Source organism: Micromys minutus (genome assembly GCF_963924665.1).
Source record: "Micromys minutus genome assembly, chromosome: 2".
Classification (NCBI taxonomy): domain Eukaryota; kingdom Metazoa; phylum Chordata; class Mammalia; order Rodentia; family Muridae; genus Micromys; species Micromys minutus.
In genome coordinates this window covers 67,508,042-67,526,664 of record NC_137971.1, presented here as the reverse complement: position 1 = coordinate 67,526,664, position 18,623 = coordinate 67,508,042, and the positions used below count along the sequence as shown (strand labels likewise).

The 18,623-nt window shown below is 39.6% G+C and overlaps 1 protein-coding gene across 1 annotated transcript in view; it reads left to right on the top strand.

The window, feature by feature from the left end:
• The window catches only part of ACADSB (acyl-CoA dehydrogenase short/branched chain), a 40,004-nt gene that overhangs the window by 629 nt on the left and 20,752 nt on the right, over positions 1-18,623 (top strand). The window contains exon 2 of the mRNA XM_080911396.1: positions 18,380-18,539. Coding sequence (XP_080767522.1) covers positions 18,380-18,539 — 160 coding nt within the window. The remainder of the gene's footprint in view (positions 1-18,379; positions 18,540-18,623) is intronic.

Genomic DNA, 18,623 nt, shown 5'->3' with positions numbered 1-18,623 from the left:
CTCTCTTGGACCTTCTGGGCTTGGAATTACGACACACAGCACAGTGCCAAAAACAGAATGTATTACAGAATAACAGAAGGCACTCTTACCAGTCAGGGTGGGCAATGGCCAAAAGAACCATTGTGCCAACCTACATTTTTAGTTGAACTTTATGTTATTTCTGAAATTGACAGCATTCCTGGAGGGTGTTTCCCTATTTAGGAGATTGGCAGATCTATTTGGCTAACTTTTAAGTGAAAGGGCAATTGAATGTCTTTGTTGTGATGGCAGTTAGTTGGAAAACCTCCAGCTAGATGCTAATCTCAAAATTTCCTTGGGCAGATGTTAAGTCTCAAGTCAGATAAAACTCAGATGAGTAAGCAATCAAAATCCTGCAATATTCATCCCTAGTTTTACAAGCTACTGATGGTGGAAAAGTAGCTTGTAAACGGTCTGCACCTCTTCACCTCACATTGTAGATAATTAACATTATTTGATTGTTTTACAAGCTTGGAGTATTTAGGAAATTAATCAAGTTATGTTAGTGTATTATTACAAAGGCTTATAAACAGGTTTTCATGATTATTATTTGTTACTGTTTGATAATTGTTGCTTAATAATAATGTAGCAGACTTGTCTGGGTTTTCAGTTTGGCCCACTGTTTGTTTTCCTAGCCTGCAAGTTCTTGGTGCTCTTCCAGCTTCTCTTTCTTTTCATGGCCCTCTTAACAAGTAGCAGTTTAATCTTGGGATATAGAGATTTCATACAAAGGATTAGGTGACTTTGATCAAAACTACTGCTGTTTCTCCTTGGTTGGAGATACCACTGAAGCGTTTTGTTTAGATTTTTACATTATAGTCTTGCATAGGCTTTGGATCTCTTTTACACAAATTAGAATATTTTACTGAATTTTGCCTGTAGCATGGTGGTTAATAAAGTAAATTTTGGTGTCAAGTTGCTGGGATATAGAGCCCGGGCTCTGTGGTATAACCTTAACTACTTGCATAAACTCTTTGAGTCTGTTTTCTCATATGTCAAGTGGGATGGGGAAGGATAGTACCTATCTATAGGGTTGTTGTGAGGACTAAATAAGTTCATATGTCCATGGAAGGCACTAAGAAGACCATAAAGACTAGTCAGTTGTCAGTGAATGTCTTTACTCCCATTCATGAGGCACTGTGTACTATATCAGATACAATGTGGACTAAAGTACATATGTTTTCAAGAAGTTTATTCTTATGATTTAGAACTACAACTACCTAACCAGGTGTCATTTAGCAGTAGAAAAAAAAATCCCAAGGAGTCTACAGTATACCCCTAAGCTCAAAAGAGAGAGCAATGGCAGGGATTATTACAGTGCAAAGAGGCTTGTTGGATGCAGGTTTTAGAATCTAGGAGGAAAAAAACTGATGCTGTAACAAACAGGGAATGACACTATTTTAAAGAATTTGGAAGTTTAGCCTTGGGATTATGTAGAGCTACTGAAGGCTGAGAGCCTCAGAGGTACTTATTAACAGTGAAAACACAGACTGCTGGGACAAAACGAAATTTTTTCTATGAAACCTCTGAAGTCAGTATAAGTGGTTTCAATTGCAAATGAAGAATTCAAAGGTGACACCCAATGCCTCTACCTCTCACAGCATTCAGGTACCACTAAGATGCCCTGCCCACCTCCACCTTTGGTCTTTTACATTCTTGCAGATGGATTAGAACTGCTTTGCATATTGTAAGTTCTAGACTCAGGATGTCTGAGTTTGATTTCTGTTACCTCTTAGCCCTGATATCTTTAGAAAGCAACTTATACACTCTCCTTCCATTTCCTTTTCTGCAAAGGGGGAGAACAATAGTTTAAGTTAGGCATTAGATATTAGATACTTAGGACAGATTCTTATATGTAAAGACTTAGCACATACTAGCTATCAATACAGGCAAAACCCATAAAACTGAAAAGAACGGTTAGGGTGTCTTCATGTAAAGTATGTGGGCAACGCTTAATGTTTACAAAAGAGTTGTGATACCAGTGAAATCTGAGTTGGGAAATGAAACATGTGTGCTTTTTAAAGTGAATATTAGGACATTGAAAACACAGTATTTTGACTGTTGAAGAAATAGAATGGGTAGACATGGTTAAAGGAGATGAATCTTGAACTGACCATCCAAAGAAGGGATGGCTTAGATCTAGGTAAAGCAACAGAGGGTGGAGAGTAAAGGACAAAGAGTTGTGTTGATGAAAGTATAGAGGTAGAAACATGCTCGATTTGATTAAGACTATCAGGCAGAGTTAGAGGAGGGAAGGGGAAACGGTGGCAGGTAGGGATGTACAAATAAAGAAATAAGAATAGCTGGTATGACGATCTTACAGAGATAATGTTTTCCAATGGCACGTCTGTATCATGTTAAGGATTTTTGGCTTCTCCAGTCTAGGAAATTTCCCAACTATGGAGATTGATCACAGATTTATTCTGTCCTTTCCTGTGTGTCTATTGCCCAAAGGATTACCCATAGTCCCAACTAGCATGGGCTTGTAGAAAACATTTATCTTCATCAGTATAGAAATTACAAGGGTTTTTGCAGATGCAAAGGCATCTGTTTCTCAGTCTTTTCTCTCTGATTCCAAGGCCACTAATTATAAAAATTCCCTCTGTCAACTATAAACTTCTCTCAGGATCCTTGCACAGTTGCTATTTTGGACCTACATTTCCTGGATTTCTTTCCTAAGGGTTAGATTAGGGTTTCTCACTAATGCCATTTAGAGTCAGTCCACTCTTTACTATAAGGAATTATCCTCTGTGTCATAAAATATTCAGAGTTATCTGTGCCATCATAATATACCAAGGTTCTAGGTTTTGGCTATTAAAAATATCTCTAGAGATCCCTGGGGCAAATCCATCCATTGGAAAACCACTAGTATAGAACTGTATAATGCTATACGGCTGAGAAAGGGTGACTTTTTCCTAATAATAACCTTGTAGGTATTAGGATAAAACCAACCTCCTGCTCCAAAGAAAATAAGATGATAATTTATTCTGACCCAAACATGAGCAACTATAGCCTTCAAGATGGATCCAAGTTATTCTGAATGTCATGTGGCACTTTGGAAGAGGTTACATGAACTTTCATAGTCACGAAAGAAAGTCTTAAGTAAGTGTATCTACCAATTATATCGGTGAAGGCATCAGGTCGCAGCAGATTTGGGAAATGTTTGGAATAAGTTTCAAATGTTGCCTTGCAGCATTCTTTCCTTTATGACTGGTAGAAACTAGTGGTCCGGAAAGTTTAACAGTGGACTCCAGAAGATTGGCTTGCGTAGTCATCTTTTAGACCAGCCACTGTTATTCTCCTGGAAGATTAAGTTACTGTTAGAGACTTCTAGAAGCTAAGACACAGGGCCAGAGACCCGTGGAAGACAAAAGTTCAGTTTCAGTAGCTTTGAAGAAGAGCAAGAGTAGACACCACTGTTTATAGAAAAAGCAAGTGGAGTGGAGAGACCAGATTCTGAGCTGGGGCATGGGGAAGATATGCAAGAATAGAGAGATAAAATAGAAAATGAGACAGGAGATGCTTCAATCAGATCTTCAGGTGAATAGTCTGGATTTAATGAGAAGTTAGTAAAGGGTGTCTGTGGAAGTTTAAGATTCATTAGCTGTTGGAAGTACAGAAAGTAACATTGTAGTTATTATATAGTAACTTCCCCTTCTGCTATGTCCTAAGACCCTGAAGTATTGAACACTCAATATTCTGAGGGTTCTGGGTTTGTTTTTTTTTTTTTTTTTTTTTTTTTTTCTTTTTTTTTTTTTTTTTAGTAATACTTTGGTAAACTCACCCTTTCTCTTCCAGAAAGCATGTGTGGTTTGAATAAGACTAGCCCCCATAGGCTCAAAGATTTGAATTCTTGTTCACTAGGGAGTGGCACTTTTTGGAAGTATTGGGAGATGTGGCCTTATTGGAGGAATTGTGTCGTTCAGGGTGAACTTTGAGGTTTTCAAAAGCCCAAGCCAGGACAAGTGGCTCCCTTTCCTGATGCCTCATGATCCTGATTGATGTTGAACTCTCAGCTCCATCTCCAGCATCATGTCTGCCTGGGTGCAGCCATGTTTCCCACCATGATAAAAATAAATTAAATTTCTGAAACTTTAACAAGCCCCAGTTAAATCCTTTCTGTTTTAAGAGTTGCTATGGTCATGGTGTCTCTTCAAAGCATTAGAATAGTGACTAAGACTGAAGTTTTATAGTTTCTCTTTAGCATGCACAAATTGCCGTGATTAAAAACTTTTTTCTGCACTTTTTAGCCATCATTATTAAATAAAATAAGATATGCCCTGGACAACATCACCAAACCCTTATTGCTTCCCTCCTCCCCTAATGCTTGTGCTTCAGCTTAAGGGAACTGTTGCTGCCTCTGCCAACCACACAGAGCCTAAGTAAGGTGTGGGAGAAATGAGACTACTGTGATTGTGATTATCCATCTCCACTTTTTGTTTGTTTGGTTTGGTTTGCACTTGGCTTGTTGTTTTGTTTGGGGTTTGGTGGCGCAAGCACACACACTCTCTCTCTCTCTCTCTCTCTCTCTCTCTCTCTCTCTCTCACACACACACACACACACACACACACATAATTTTAATTAAAAAATAGAGTCCCATATAGTCTTTATCCAGTTTTCCCTCCACATTACTTACTAACTGTACTACAGTACCACATCCAGGAAATTGGCATTAATGTGATTCACCAAGTATTTCAGAAAGCCAGCTTGCCTGTGTCTGTATGTGTAGCTCTGTGCAGGTTCATCACATCCTCACTTGTGTTTGCAGTGCTACAGCTAAAGATAATTCCAGTAATACAGAGGCCTTTGCTGCCCTCTTCCAATCACATTACACTTACTTGCCTCCCTGGCCCTTAGCTGCTACCAACAGCTAAGCTCTTTCCCAGTGTTGAGTGCATGGAATCATCTAATGACAAAGTCAGTTTGGGACTGAATAATGTTCTGTTGTAAGAGATGGGTAAAACATTTTTCTTCTACCCTTTAGATTTAGTGGCTAAGCCTGAGAAAATAAAAATAGAAAAAGACAGATTAATGATTAATAGTGGTGAGAAATTTCTTTTGTATATATAGCAAGTATGTGGCTGGTTAGGGAATAAATTTAAAGGCTTGACTAATAGCTTTTTCAAACAGGATTTCATGGTTTTACTTCCCATAAATTTTAGGTTCCTTCAGGTAACTAAGTTCTGAAAAGATTAAATGGAAAATTCCAGAAGTAATCAACTGTAGATGGTCCTGCAGCCATTTGTATTTTGATGTTAATCCTACTTCCCCAAGAAAGGCTGCCTAGTCACCTACTCATGGACTTCATCAGAACCGTCCTATTTTAATTAGTAAAATAAAGATGAGAGCCGGTGATTGGGCAGGGGAAAGAAGGTGGAGAGAGAGGATCAGGGAGAGAAAAAGGGAGAGTGAGGGAGGACAGAGGAGGACCAAGAGAGAAAGGACCAAGATGGAGATCGGGAAGGATGAATTGGATCCAGGTGGACTTAATTGGCGTCAGGTAGCTATGAACATTTTAAGGATTTTTAGGTCTTATATCTCATATAGAAGGACAGTTTGTATCTTTGTCCATTTGATGTAAGCTTATTGTGTAGAGGGTTTGTGGATTGAAAGTTTGATATATAAACCTTATAAACCTGCATAAAAAGCTATTGGGCCTTAGAGTCATGTTTGTGCTGGGCAGGGCTTTAATTTTACCTGGGTTGGAGGCAGTTGAGTGGGCGGAGTAAGACTGTGGGGGCAGCTTGGATGGAGTGACAGAGTCTGTGCACCAGCTCCATACTAGAAGAGGTACCCGTGGAATGAGACCTCGGGGGCCGATAAAGAGATAAACCAACTTTTAAAATATTTATTGCAACAATCAACTCTTTAGTTTTAATTGCACATTATTCTGAGTAACATAATAATCTGTCCAAATCCAGAACATGAGTTCTCATTTGTCCAGCTGGCTATGTGCATGAAGTATGTGCTAGCCATCTGACTTTGTATTGTAGTGCCTTTGTTTGGATATACCATGTTTTACTTAGTAATAGCCCTAGAGCACAAGAGTAGTCATATGAAGGAAGAGCTAGAACATAAAATATAGAGAGACAGATTGATTTTGGTGCCATATGAAAGTGAGTTCCAAACTGTGTACAAATATTCATAGCAACCAAAGGAGGAAACAATTCATGTGCCCTTTGTTTTGAAGAGTTAGTTACCTGTGGTACATATCTACTGTAGTTAGGACCTATCTGGACCCCCAGCATTTATAGAATGATGTGTCCTCCTCTTTTACACAGTCTCACTATAGAGCTCTGGCTGGTCCGAGACTTGCTATGTAGGCCAGGCTACCTTGAACTTACCCCTGCCTTCAAGTGTTGGTACATACACCACTAACCTGGCCTGGTTTTTGTTTTAAGCTGAAAACATCTGGAATTCAGCAAGCCAAGTTTTCTAGAAGATTTCTTTGCCCACCAAGAACTAGCAATCTCTTGGAAATGTGACGACTCTCCTATTGAGGTTTATGGTCCTGAAGAAAAGAGAAAACCCACCAACATTTATTTCTGCAAACATCATCAAAAACTTTCTTATAGCCACACATGGTGGTATATACCTGTCATTCCAATACGTGAGAGACAGAGGCAGGAGGATTGCTATGAGTTCGAGACCAGTCTGATTTATACAGTAAGTTTCAGGCCAGCGAAAGCTAGTTAGTGATATCCTATATCAAAAATTTTAAAACTAATAAAAAATACCTCATGATTTTAAAAATTAATTGTTGTGAATGTGTGATACTTGTGTGGATATGTATGTGGAAGTCTTTCTTTCCATCTTTTTGTAGGTTCTGGGAATCAAATTCAGGTTGCTGGACGTATGCAGTAAGCACCTTTACCCACTGAGCAAGCCATCTTGCCAGCCCCAAACCTTTTTCATAAGTGGTCATTGCCTCCCTAAAAGTCTATGTGAATTTCCCACAGAAACATATTTATGTTTTCAGAGGTCAGTTTTCTCCTTCTGTGGTGTGGGTCCTAGCAATCAAACTTGGGTCATCAGGTTTGGCATTGTGTATGTGCCTTTAGCAGCTGAGCCATCTCTCTTGTTAATATTTGTGTTTTCAGTGGAAGTCATGTCTACTTCCTTCTTTTTACTTAAGTTAGGATGCTATCATCCACTCCCCACCCCCACCACTACACCCTACACTTAGGAAGGATTAACTCCTAGACTTTCCACTGGATGTCTGATATACATGTGGGGTGTGTGTGTGTGTGTGTGTGTGTGTGTGTGTGTGTGTTCAAAGGTATAACTGCTGGCTCATTGATGCCACTAATATTTTATTTCAGACATTCTGATAATGTGGTCTGTGGGTAGAAAATGACAGAGGAAACAGTAGGCACAGGAGGGATAATGGCTAAATGGATATAGCATGATTTTTGCTAACGACAGGCCCGAGTGTTCAAACATCCCTTGATAAGGAGTAGAGGAGGATCTTGTTCAGATATCAAAGGTGATCAGATATTAAGGTGGATTCTGACTGAACTGGCTTAGCAGAGTGCTTTTTGCTAAAACTGGATTTTACAAGGAATCACACAAGTGACTCTAAGACTAAATGTAAAAGCCTAACCTAAGATTTAGCCAGAAATGACACCACCTCACTAATGTAAACCAGGCTTCCTATTATTTATCTGGGAGAACTTTTGGATACAAGGAAGCCCAAGTCTCATTTGTCTTTAAGGCCCATAAGTGATATGGGTGTGCTCAAGTGATATGGGGAAAAGGAGCTTCCTTCTTCATCCTCTGAATGCTTGCTAATTGAACCTTCTGAATAGACAGTGAAGAGATTGACTGAAGAGGCATACAAGTTTATTGCAGACAAGAGGGAGTCAGGAAAATGAGAAGCCAGTAACTCAGGTTTTAAGGGCTGATACTTTGAGAAGACTGTTATCTCAGAGCCCGTCTTAGAGAAACCAGCTATGTGAAAAGAATTTCATTAGAAAGGAAAAGAGCTGCAGAGACCACAGTGAGCAGAGAGTCTGCTCAGCGTATCCAGGCGTGATAGCGGTCTTCACCTCTCCGGTTGTTTCCTGCATTCCCTTCAGAACGTCATTAACATAACAAGGAACCTTTGTTTACTAAATGTGTACTTCTTAAGATTAGCTATAGCCAAATCTGTGGCTTCTCTGAGCTACATTAGACAATGAATGTCTTGGACCATACATTAAATCTACTAAATCCCTGGTGTCCAACCTGTGACCTGAAGGTACAAAAGCATACATTTATTTTTCATGACATTATAATATGATGTTGTCATCTGCAAAGTTTATGTTCAAGAACTATCCTATGAAGTTCCAAAAAAGTATTATGCAAACATTTTGTACAGGCTGGTTTTGTGTCAACTTGACACAAGCTGGAGTTATCACAGAGAAAGGAGCCTCAGTTGAGGACATGCCTTCATGAGATCCTGCTGTAAGGCATTTTCTTAACTAGTGATCAAGGGGAGGGCCCATTGTGGGTGGTGCCATCCCTGGGCTGGTAGACCTGGGTTCTATAAGAAAGCAGGTTGAGCAAGCCAGGGGAAGCAAGCCAGTAAGTGACATCCCTCCATGGCTTCTGCATTAGCTTCCTGACCTACTTGAGTTCCAGTCCTGACTTCTTTGGTGATGAACAGCAGTGTGAGAAGTATAAGCTGAATAAACCCTTTCCTCCCCAACTTGCTTCTTGGTCGTGATGTTTGTGCAGGAATAGAAGCCCTGACCAGGACACATTGTAGTGAGGCTGAAGAGTTGATGATTGAGAGCACCTCTGCTCTTAAAGAGGAAGAACCTGGGTTCATTCTCTAGCTACCCATGTCTAAACCTTAAACACACACACACACACACACACACACACACACACACACACACACACACACACACGTATTATCTTATGTTTTAAAGTAAGTATTTGATTTTGGTACTGGACTGCATTTAGAGTCATTTTGGGCTGCATGTGTCTTTTGGCCCATAAAGAGCATTGTTTAGATAAACATGGTGATTCCCTATAAACCAAACATGTCCTATATGTCTGCTTTTAGTTTAAAAAAAATAGAGCAACAAATTACATGCTTTGTGTTAGATGATCCACATATTAATGTCACCAGAAAGCTTTCAAGAGTTCTACATTTGAAATAAATAAACCAGTAGTGAGTTGCTAGTTACTAAGTCTTTTTAACTCCCTTTCCCAGGAGTAGCTAACCTTGCTGTTAAGACAAAGAATAAAAAGCAGCTTTTGCCAAAAACAACAACATCAAAAAAAACAAAACAAAACAAAAAACTCAAAAACAAAAACCAAACCAAAAACAAAAACCAAACCAAAAACAAAAACCAAACCAAAACACCTTTAGGCTGTTGAGTAGCCTCACTCAGAGGTGTCATCTATAGCAAAGCTGTCGTCAGGACCTCCAAATTAGTGGTGGTTTTATAGTCAACTAAAAGCATTTGAAGCTAGAGAGCTTCTTTGGCTCTCCCTCAGATATCCTTTCTTCCCAGGGGAGAATCAAATGGGAGATGATTGAAATCTTAGAAGACTACAGAAGTCTCCCTCATCTGCAGGGTGTATTTTCCAGAATGCCCAATGGACACCTAAAACAGTGGGTGAGACCAAAGCCTATAACGCTTCCTGCATCCTAAGTATCCGCCACACTTGTCACTCTGTGCCCTTCGCTTTTGTAGCTTGAGGCGCTGCAGTGAAATGAAGATGGCGTTCTTTTAACTTCTGCAGTTTCGTGGATCATTTGTTTTTACTGTAGATCCTGAGCGATCTCAGCATATGTTTGTTTTTGGTTTTCTTCCCCTATTAAGGTAAGAAATACTTTTCATTTCAAGGAAATACTGCTTTCTTCGGCACATCCAAACAGCCAGAATAACTTCTTTCAAACTTTGGGGACATTATTAAACAACTTAGGTTATTTGAACATAAGCACTGTTGTGATGCTATTTGTGTTCACTGAGAGGCTGGCAATGGCAGCCACGGCAGCAAGGTTGTCTTCTCCCTCCAGGTCTGTAACAGGGAGAGGGAGGAACAGCCCAAAAGTAAACACATTCTGCCCTTGAGAACAGCTAGAAGATAAGCCATTTCCAATCCAGGTTACTGCTGATTATACTATAATTTAATAATACTTACAGTGAAAATAGGGGGCTGGAGAGATGGCTCAGCAGTTAAGAGCACTGGCTGCTCTTCCAGAGGTCCTGACTTCAATTCCCAGCAACCACATGGTGGCTCACAACCTTCTGTAATGGGCCGATGCCCTCTTCTGGTGTGTCTGAAGACAGCTATAGTGTATTCATAAACAAACAAGCAAACAAACAAAATTTTGAGACAGACAGAGAGAGAGAGAGAGAGAGAGAGAGAGAGAGAGAGAGAGAGAGAGAGAGAGAGAGAGGGAGAGAGAGGGTAGAGATTTTCTTTGGAGGATTTCAGCTGACTGCCTCACATTCCCCATTTGATTTCTGATAGATGCTTGCTCTTTGTTCCTTTACTTGGAAATCTTTCTGTTTCCAAGGATATTCTGCTTTGCCCAAGACTCTCAATTTGGAATTGTTTGAAGGGATTCCCTGGTTGTTGGTTAGATGTTTGTAAGCCACCCAATTTGATGACATTACTTTTTTCTCAGTTGGGCTATTCTGGTGTCTTGAGTGATGTTGTGAATACCCAGTTTGGTAATGTTTTGCCATCTGTCTCTTTATCTGATACTCATTATTTATTCTGTTACCTTTTGCTCACTATATACTTAATAAATCCCTTATTCAAAACCAGAAGTACAGCATTCATAGATCATTCTCTGAACTGTAGAAAATAATTGCCATGCCGTCAACAGTCTATTTGGTAACATAGCTGTCTATCTGATAACAGTTACCCATGGACCAGCTGGACAGAATAGGATAATGAGAGGCTTCCTTATGTACTCTGTTTGGTTTGCAATCCAAACTGCACATAGTTTATTTTTGCAACTCTTCCATTTAGTGTTTTCAGACCACAGGTCACAAGAGTGTGGGAGGCAAACTGCAGATAAAGGGTAACGGATAGGTTACTGAGAAAGGCATTAGGAACAATGAATGGACCCAAGGGCAGTCAATGGCCTGTGATGAGCCACAGCTAAGCTCTGGTCACATTAGTCTTATTCTGCCATTAATCATTCTTGTGTAATGCAGTCTTGAGGTTATTGAAAACAAGTAGGCAAAGTCTTACGATCAGATAAAGCATCCACCAGTTAAGTCATTGCTTTATGACCTTCAGGAGAAAGGTCATAAAGGAGCCATATAGAGAAGGGAAATCGGTTATTGGTAAATGTTTCCAGAATAAACCAGTTTATTTAGTTTAATTATATGTAGGTTTAAGAAATCCAAGAAGTCCTTAAATGATATCTTGAATATGTAAAACCTTCTTTCAGCCTTTTATATCACATTAAGAAGTTTCAACAGGTGATGGAGAGATGACCCAGCAGTTAAGAGCACTTACTGCAGAGGACCAGAGTTCTGTTCCCAGGGCCTAGCCAATTGTAAGTTCAAGGCTCTGACTCCCCCTTCTGGCGGACATGGGATCCTACAAGAACATGGTACAAATATACTCACACACATACAAACAAATACAATCTTAGAAAAGAAGTTTTAACAGGAAACTTTTGCCAAGTAATCTTAATAAAAGGGAAGAAAGTAATGAGACTGACACAAACCCTTTACTAAGATTTATTTTCAAAGAAATAAACATCACCCCACACACACAGGTCTTTCCTGTCCTCATAGGTGATAACTCCAGAGCTGATATAGATACTTCAGTTTCTTTGAATATTTAGTAACTCTGTGCTTTTGTGCTTTAAAGTTTATGTAGGCATAATGTTTTTATACAGTGTATAAAGCTTACCCTTGTGTTACACAAATGCTGATTTCTCTGCCCTCACATCTTGTTTTAATCTTGTTTGTAGTGTGTATACCAAGAATTTCCTATCTTGGGTTTGTGTAAATAGTTTCTTTCTTTTTTTTTTTTTTTTTTTTTTTTACCATTTATTCTCCGCCTTGCCAATAAATGTTGGTCACCCAATGGCTGGGCAGAATAGGGTGGAACTTCTGCCAACCAGAGGAAGGAGAGAAGGGAGAAAGGGAGATTCAGATTATCGAGGAGGATGGAGGATTTGGAGCCATAAGGAAGCCATAAGGAAGAGGTCAGGAGTCATGGAAATACCTGAAGCCCAGAGAGCATATCAATATTAATATGAAAGTATCATGGGATGGTGCTAGGAGGTAGCCAGATTAGCGTAGACAGTAAAGATAGATAGATCATTTAATTGCTCAGCTATTGAGGTAAAGTTTTAAATAAATCTTGGTTTCTCTGCACAGTTATTGGGGACTAGCTTAAGGTAAAGAAATACAGTTGCTGGATTAATTCATTGTTTACATTTATATTAAAATAATTTATTTATTATTATACATAAATGCTCAACTTATATTTTTGCAGTTGTATTTTTTTCTCAGTAGTTCTAAGCCTGGTTTGCCTTAATATACCACAAAAATTTAACCATTCTTTCATTAATATTTAATTGGGTTTTTAGTGTTTTACTTTTGCTGACATCTCTGTATCATTTGTATGTGTGTACTTGTGCCTATGACGGAAGTAGTATTGTTGTGTTTTCCTATAAATATGGCGTCTTAGTCTGCTTTATAATGCTATAACAGAGTACCAGAGAGTGGGCAGTTTTTAGAGATTAGAAGTTTATTCTCTTATAAACATCTAGTTAGTCCAAAAGTAGCACACTAACATGGTAGATTTCCTTGTGTGGGCTTCCTTTCTGAGGACCTCTTTGACCTCACATGACTAACTCACGGGAAATGAGTGGATTGCCGGAAAGCCTTTTGCAAGGGTAGGATGGTTTAGATATAAAATGCTTCATAGGCTTTTGAATCCAATGTGTTTGAATACTTGGTCTCTACCTGGTGATGTGTTTTGGGGGGGCTGTAGATCATTTAGAAATTGGAGGCTGGTTGGAAGAAACAGGTCTTTTGGGGGTAGTCCTGAAGTGTGTAGGCTTGCCTGCTTCCTATCCCATCTTCCTGTCTTCCTGAGCCATCAAAATAAAAGCAGTTTTATGTTTCTGTCACCAGACCCACATGCCACTCCCACTGGCATGTCTTTGCCTGTGCTGTGGAAAGTATCTTTAAAGAGTGAGCCAAACAAAACAAATCTTTTCTGTTGCTTCTTGACAGGTGTTGGGTAACAATGAGAAAAGTAACTAGTAAATGGATTTAATTCCATTCACAAGAGAGGAGCCTTTTGGCCTTATCCCCTCTAAGGGACCCCACATCTTAATTCCACCATATCGCTATTAAGTTTTAATACCTTGCATTTGGAAAATGCTCACTTAAGCAAACAGATGAGAGGTAGTGAAAACTAGCTCTCACAACTCTTCTGTAAGCTATTCCAGACAAAGTTTTGTGAAGAAAGGAAAGTTGCCCTTGATCTAGGAAATGAAAGCTACATTCTTCACACTACAAAATGTCTTTTGTTTTTTTTTTTGTTGTTGTTGTTGTTGTTGTTTAGAAGATATTGACAAGACAAGTTTGGCTAGTTACTGAGTGTTGTAAAATCAGGAGAAAGATCAGAGGGAAAAATAGATTTATTGATAGGTTTGAACATCTGGTGATGTGCTAGAAAAAGTTTAGCACCATATTTTATGAGAAAAGCTCTAGGACAGAGACTGAGGCTGTGATTAGACACAGAGACCTTAAGAGACACAATACTGAGTGGCATCTCAAAGCAGAAGTACAGTAGCAGTCATTGTGTGGGAGTAGGGAGATTCACAGACTATGAGAAGAGGTCATGATCAGAGTGTCACTTGACTTGGCCTCTGGCCTGAAATCTCCTAAGCTCTTGGTAGGTATTAGGTAGAAAGAAACTATTGTGATGCAAACAGAATAAATAATTTAAAAAAAATCAATGATGACCATTGTCCAGTAGGGCATAGCAGTAGTGGTCAAGGGTAGAAAGCGTGACTTTGATAGCTTTCTGAGTCTTAAGAGAAATGGTCACCTTCTTTGTCCTTCTCCCAAGAAGATGGCCCTGTAGCATTCTCAAGTATTATTGTGAAATTCAGGAACCATTCCTCCTTACCCTAGGAAGGGAGACTCTGAGAACAGCTTCAGGAGGAAAGCAAAGTTATTCCTAATCTAGGAAAGGGAAAGAATATTCTCTGCAGCCGTGGGGAAAGCAGACTTTCCTCATGCAGCAGGTAGTAAACACAGCCACACCCCTGGATCCCTCTCAGAGGAGGAGCCAAGAAGGCAAGCAGGGCAGTAAAACAATGGCCACAGAGAAGTACAACTCTTCCTATTGAAATTTCTCCTTTTGCACGTCTGAGTGAGTCTTTGCAAGTCAGCATGATTTCTGTAGTGTGTTCTCTGCCTTTGCTGGGCTATATGTCAATCAGTTAGATATGGACCACTCTAGGAACATCTGAAATAACACTTCCTTAAGCTAAAGCGTCATGGAAAAAAGGTCCTACCCAACACAGCGGTTAAATGTAACAATAGCAATAGATTTGCCAGAACATTCCACAGTCAAGCATTTGTAACTTTTCAGCACTCTGAGTGCAGCATATGTGGCAGAATAGTAAAAGTTTATAGACCTTTTCTCCAAATGTTTAAAATGCATAAAATAAAAGATACAGCGTTATAAAGGAAATCAATTATAATTAAACTGTTATAAAATGTCCTAATGTGATTGAGCAGTGTGTGCTTTTTAAATACAGCTTGGCAGCCATTCTAATGGCCACTGTAATTTTGCTATAGTGATGAACAAAAACATATTCCAAGATACTAGCACTAAACCAATGTGATATAAAAATGGCTATGATTTCTTTTGGCAGAGTCACATTTATTGCTATATTACCAAAATGTGTTGCCCACCTTCATAACTTGCTGTATTTTTGCTAGAGGTTAATGAAATAAATCTGTAATTCCTCAACCCTCCCCAGGTTCATGGATGTGATTCTTCTAGTACATAGTACATTTCTGGTAAGTTGAATAGAAACAGATCATATAGAAACTAAGGAAAGGACTTGGCAAGGCATAAATAATCATTATCCCATTCAAGTAACAATTGCTGCTCTGGACAAAAAAATGTGATGATGTGGTACAATGGGTTATAACTGCAGAAAATCATTTTGATAGCATAGACACCAAAACTGTAGTGATTGTGGTCAAGTGCCAAAGCATAGGGGCATTAGAAAAATCAACAGTGAAACCCTGGTTGTACAGTTAAAGGTAAGAGGAGGGGAGATTTCCTTTCCTTTATTATTATCTCCCAAGAGGCATAAATAGTCTCTCATGATGCTTTGACTAGAAATGGATTCCACTCACAGCATTTAGTCTTCATATTTTATAATTGGCATCTTCAGTAACCTACCCTATGATTGCGTACCATTTGGAATTTTTCTAAAACTTCATTTGCTTCTGTTATCTCCTCTGAATCTGAAGTAATTGTTGTGGGTTGACCTGGCATGTGCTTTGTCAGTGGCAATATTGAGACTAAGGGGCTTACACTTGTGTCAGCAGGAAAAATAGGTATTATCGTAAGACCCACTGGCTTCTTAAGTTTCTCAGCAGTGGGCTTTCTTTTAAAGATCAACGTAGGTACAAAGGTGATGTATTGACTAAGAGACAGAAAGAATTCTGTAGTGAGCTTAGTGAAGTAAATAACCTCCTCTAGAAATGAGAAATGTAGGCCAGTGTATTGCAGGCTTTGAAATGGATAGGCAAGTTTCACAGGCAGTTTATGGAGGTAGTTGGCTCATTCGTTCATTCTTTGGCCTATATATCGAGGGCACAATCCAAGACTCCATCACCAGCACTGAGCAAAATTGCCCCTGTATTTATTTCTCTTCCACTTCCATATTTCCACTTCTCCCCATCCTTCCTTCACTCCTTGAACCAGCTGCTACAACTTGCCTCCCTTCAGCTATTAGAAGCGTGCCTTCCTGTATGTAGTTCCTTTGCACTCCTTTTTCCTGTCCTTTTTACTCTGTCTCATCAAGAGGGAAATAATGTGTTTCCCCATCCTTCCTCCCAACCTAATGTTCTTGTCACAGTTCTGGTTTTAATGACAATGGGGGATATTTGGGTGACTTTGCCCTAAACTCACTGTCTTTTAATTCTGAAAACAACAACAACATCAAAATGAACTAGAAAACAAAAATGGTGACACATATTTTCTTCCCTGGCCAATGCTTCTGTCACCCAGGAGACTCCAAAACAGCGTATGTTTGCACTTCAGCACACAATTGCCAATTCGGTGACATATAGCAAAGACTGATGATGCTTTCAAACATTGTAGCTCTGTGTCTTCTTCCTGGGCTAATCAATGGATGAGCAAAACATTGAGAAAACGCGTCACTATAATAATACGGTATTTGTTACAGAGTTGGACCAGCCCAACAAAGAAGCTCCCAGTTGGCAAGCAATGGCAGCTGACAGTTTGTGCCTTACTACCATCTCCAATAGCAGTGCTGCCACACTACTGTATTCTCAGTAGTCATAAGTGGAAACGGTCACAAATATTCATTAAGCTTCAGCTAAATGACGATACTGTGATAAATCTTCTATATAGAGATTGTTTTACTAATCCTTACAAGACTTCAAGAAATTACCTGTATTTTACAGGTATAGAAACTAAGATTGTAAAAGATTTTGACTGAGACATTAAAAAAAAAAAAAAATCACCTGTACCACTCTATCTTAGTCACTGTTCTGTCATTGTGGAGAGAAGCCATGGCCAAGACAACTCTTATAAAACAAAGCATTGAATTGGGGGCTTTCGTTTAATTTCAGAGGCTTAGTCCATTGTCATCATGGCAGGGAATGTGGTGGAGGGCAGGCAGGCGGGTGGTGGGCGGGTGAGCAGGCAGTTAGTTGTGAGATTGGAGAAACAGCTAAAAGCTACGTCTTGACCTGTGAGCCTGGGTCTGATGTGGACTTTTGAAACCTCAGTATCCACCCCTAGTGCCATACTTCCTCTCACAAGGCCACATGTGCTCCAATAGGGCCATACCTCCTAATCCTTCCAACCAGTTCTACTCTGGTGACTAAACATTCAAATATATGAGTTCATGGGGGCCATTCTTATTCAAACCACACACCCTTCAAAAACGATAAAATAATCTGCCAATATGACATAGATATTACATATCCAATGTTAGGATTTAAGCCTAGTTCTTTTACACTCCAAAGCTTGTTTCCTTAACCTTTATACTGTATTGTCCCCCCCCCATCCTGACAGTGGTTAGTCAACAACAGGAGTCTTGTATTCCTATCCAAGAAGTTAATGAAATGAGAAATGTATTTAGAGAATGAGTTCAGTATAAGTGTGTTTCCTTGTTGGATAAAAGGTAGCTGGGCCTGAAGATGTGACTTAATGTTAAGGATGTGCACTAGAAAATGGCTGCAGGGATATACATTTCTAATCTCAGGAGGCAGAGGTAGGGGCATCTGTGAGTTTTGAGGCCATCCTAATCTACCTAGAGTTCCAGGACAACCTGAGCTAAAGATGCTGGAGGGAGAAGAGGAGAGGGAGAGAGAGCGTGGCTTTCCTTTCTCAGAGGACCCAAATTTAATTGCCACCACCCACATCAGCTTGCTCACACTGTCTGTACCACTAGCTCCAGGGGAATCTGACACCTCTGGCACTTGTGGCCCTCATGTGTGATACCTACATACAGACCACACACATACACAGAATTAAAAAGAATAAAAGTAAATTTTTCATTAGAGGCTCTGCTTATTTACAGTAGCTCATTGCTGGATAGAGGAGTGCCATACGACATTCAATGACTTTTCATTGTGTTTAAAAGACAGTGAATGTAGTTGTGCATGGTGACATATACCTTTAATCCCAGTGCTGGGGGGGGGGGGCAGAGGGAGGTGGATCTCTGTGAGTTTGAGGCCAGCCTGGTCTACAAAGCAAGCCCAGGACAACCAGGGCTATTTTATAGAGAAACTATGTCTCAGAAAAATTAAAAAAAAAAAAAAGTGAAATTTAAACTGTACCAACTTAAGCTCTCTTATTTTAGAATATGGGTATAGGGTTTAAGAGTAAGTGATGTGGACTGCTCTTGCATAGAACCCAGGTTTGGTTCCCAGCATCCATATCATGAGGCTCATAACCACCTAAATCTCCAGTTCCAGGATACCCCATGCTCTCTCCCTTGGACACTGACACATGTGGTATAAATAAACTCACAGATGTAGATATACATATAAATACATAAGAATGAGTGATCTCATTATTCCCAAGGAAACTAATGTTCAAATTGCTTTCTTCTATGTATATGTCTCTTCTTTGATGGGGCTGTTCCTAAAGCTAAGAAGAAACTTCCCAACTTACTTGTCTTCTTGGAGAATTCCTCCTCGTGTCCTGAAATCCTCACAACCAGAAGCTCTACTCAGTATAACAAATAATGCACTACCCTTTGCACCTCTACAGACATTTACTGATGAGGATATTATGATGAAGAAGGCAGGTAAGGAAACCTTCAGCCTCATCTACTGGTCATGGGAAACAAGATATGAAACACAAAACAGCCTGGAAGATATGCTTATCTCTG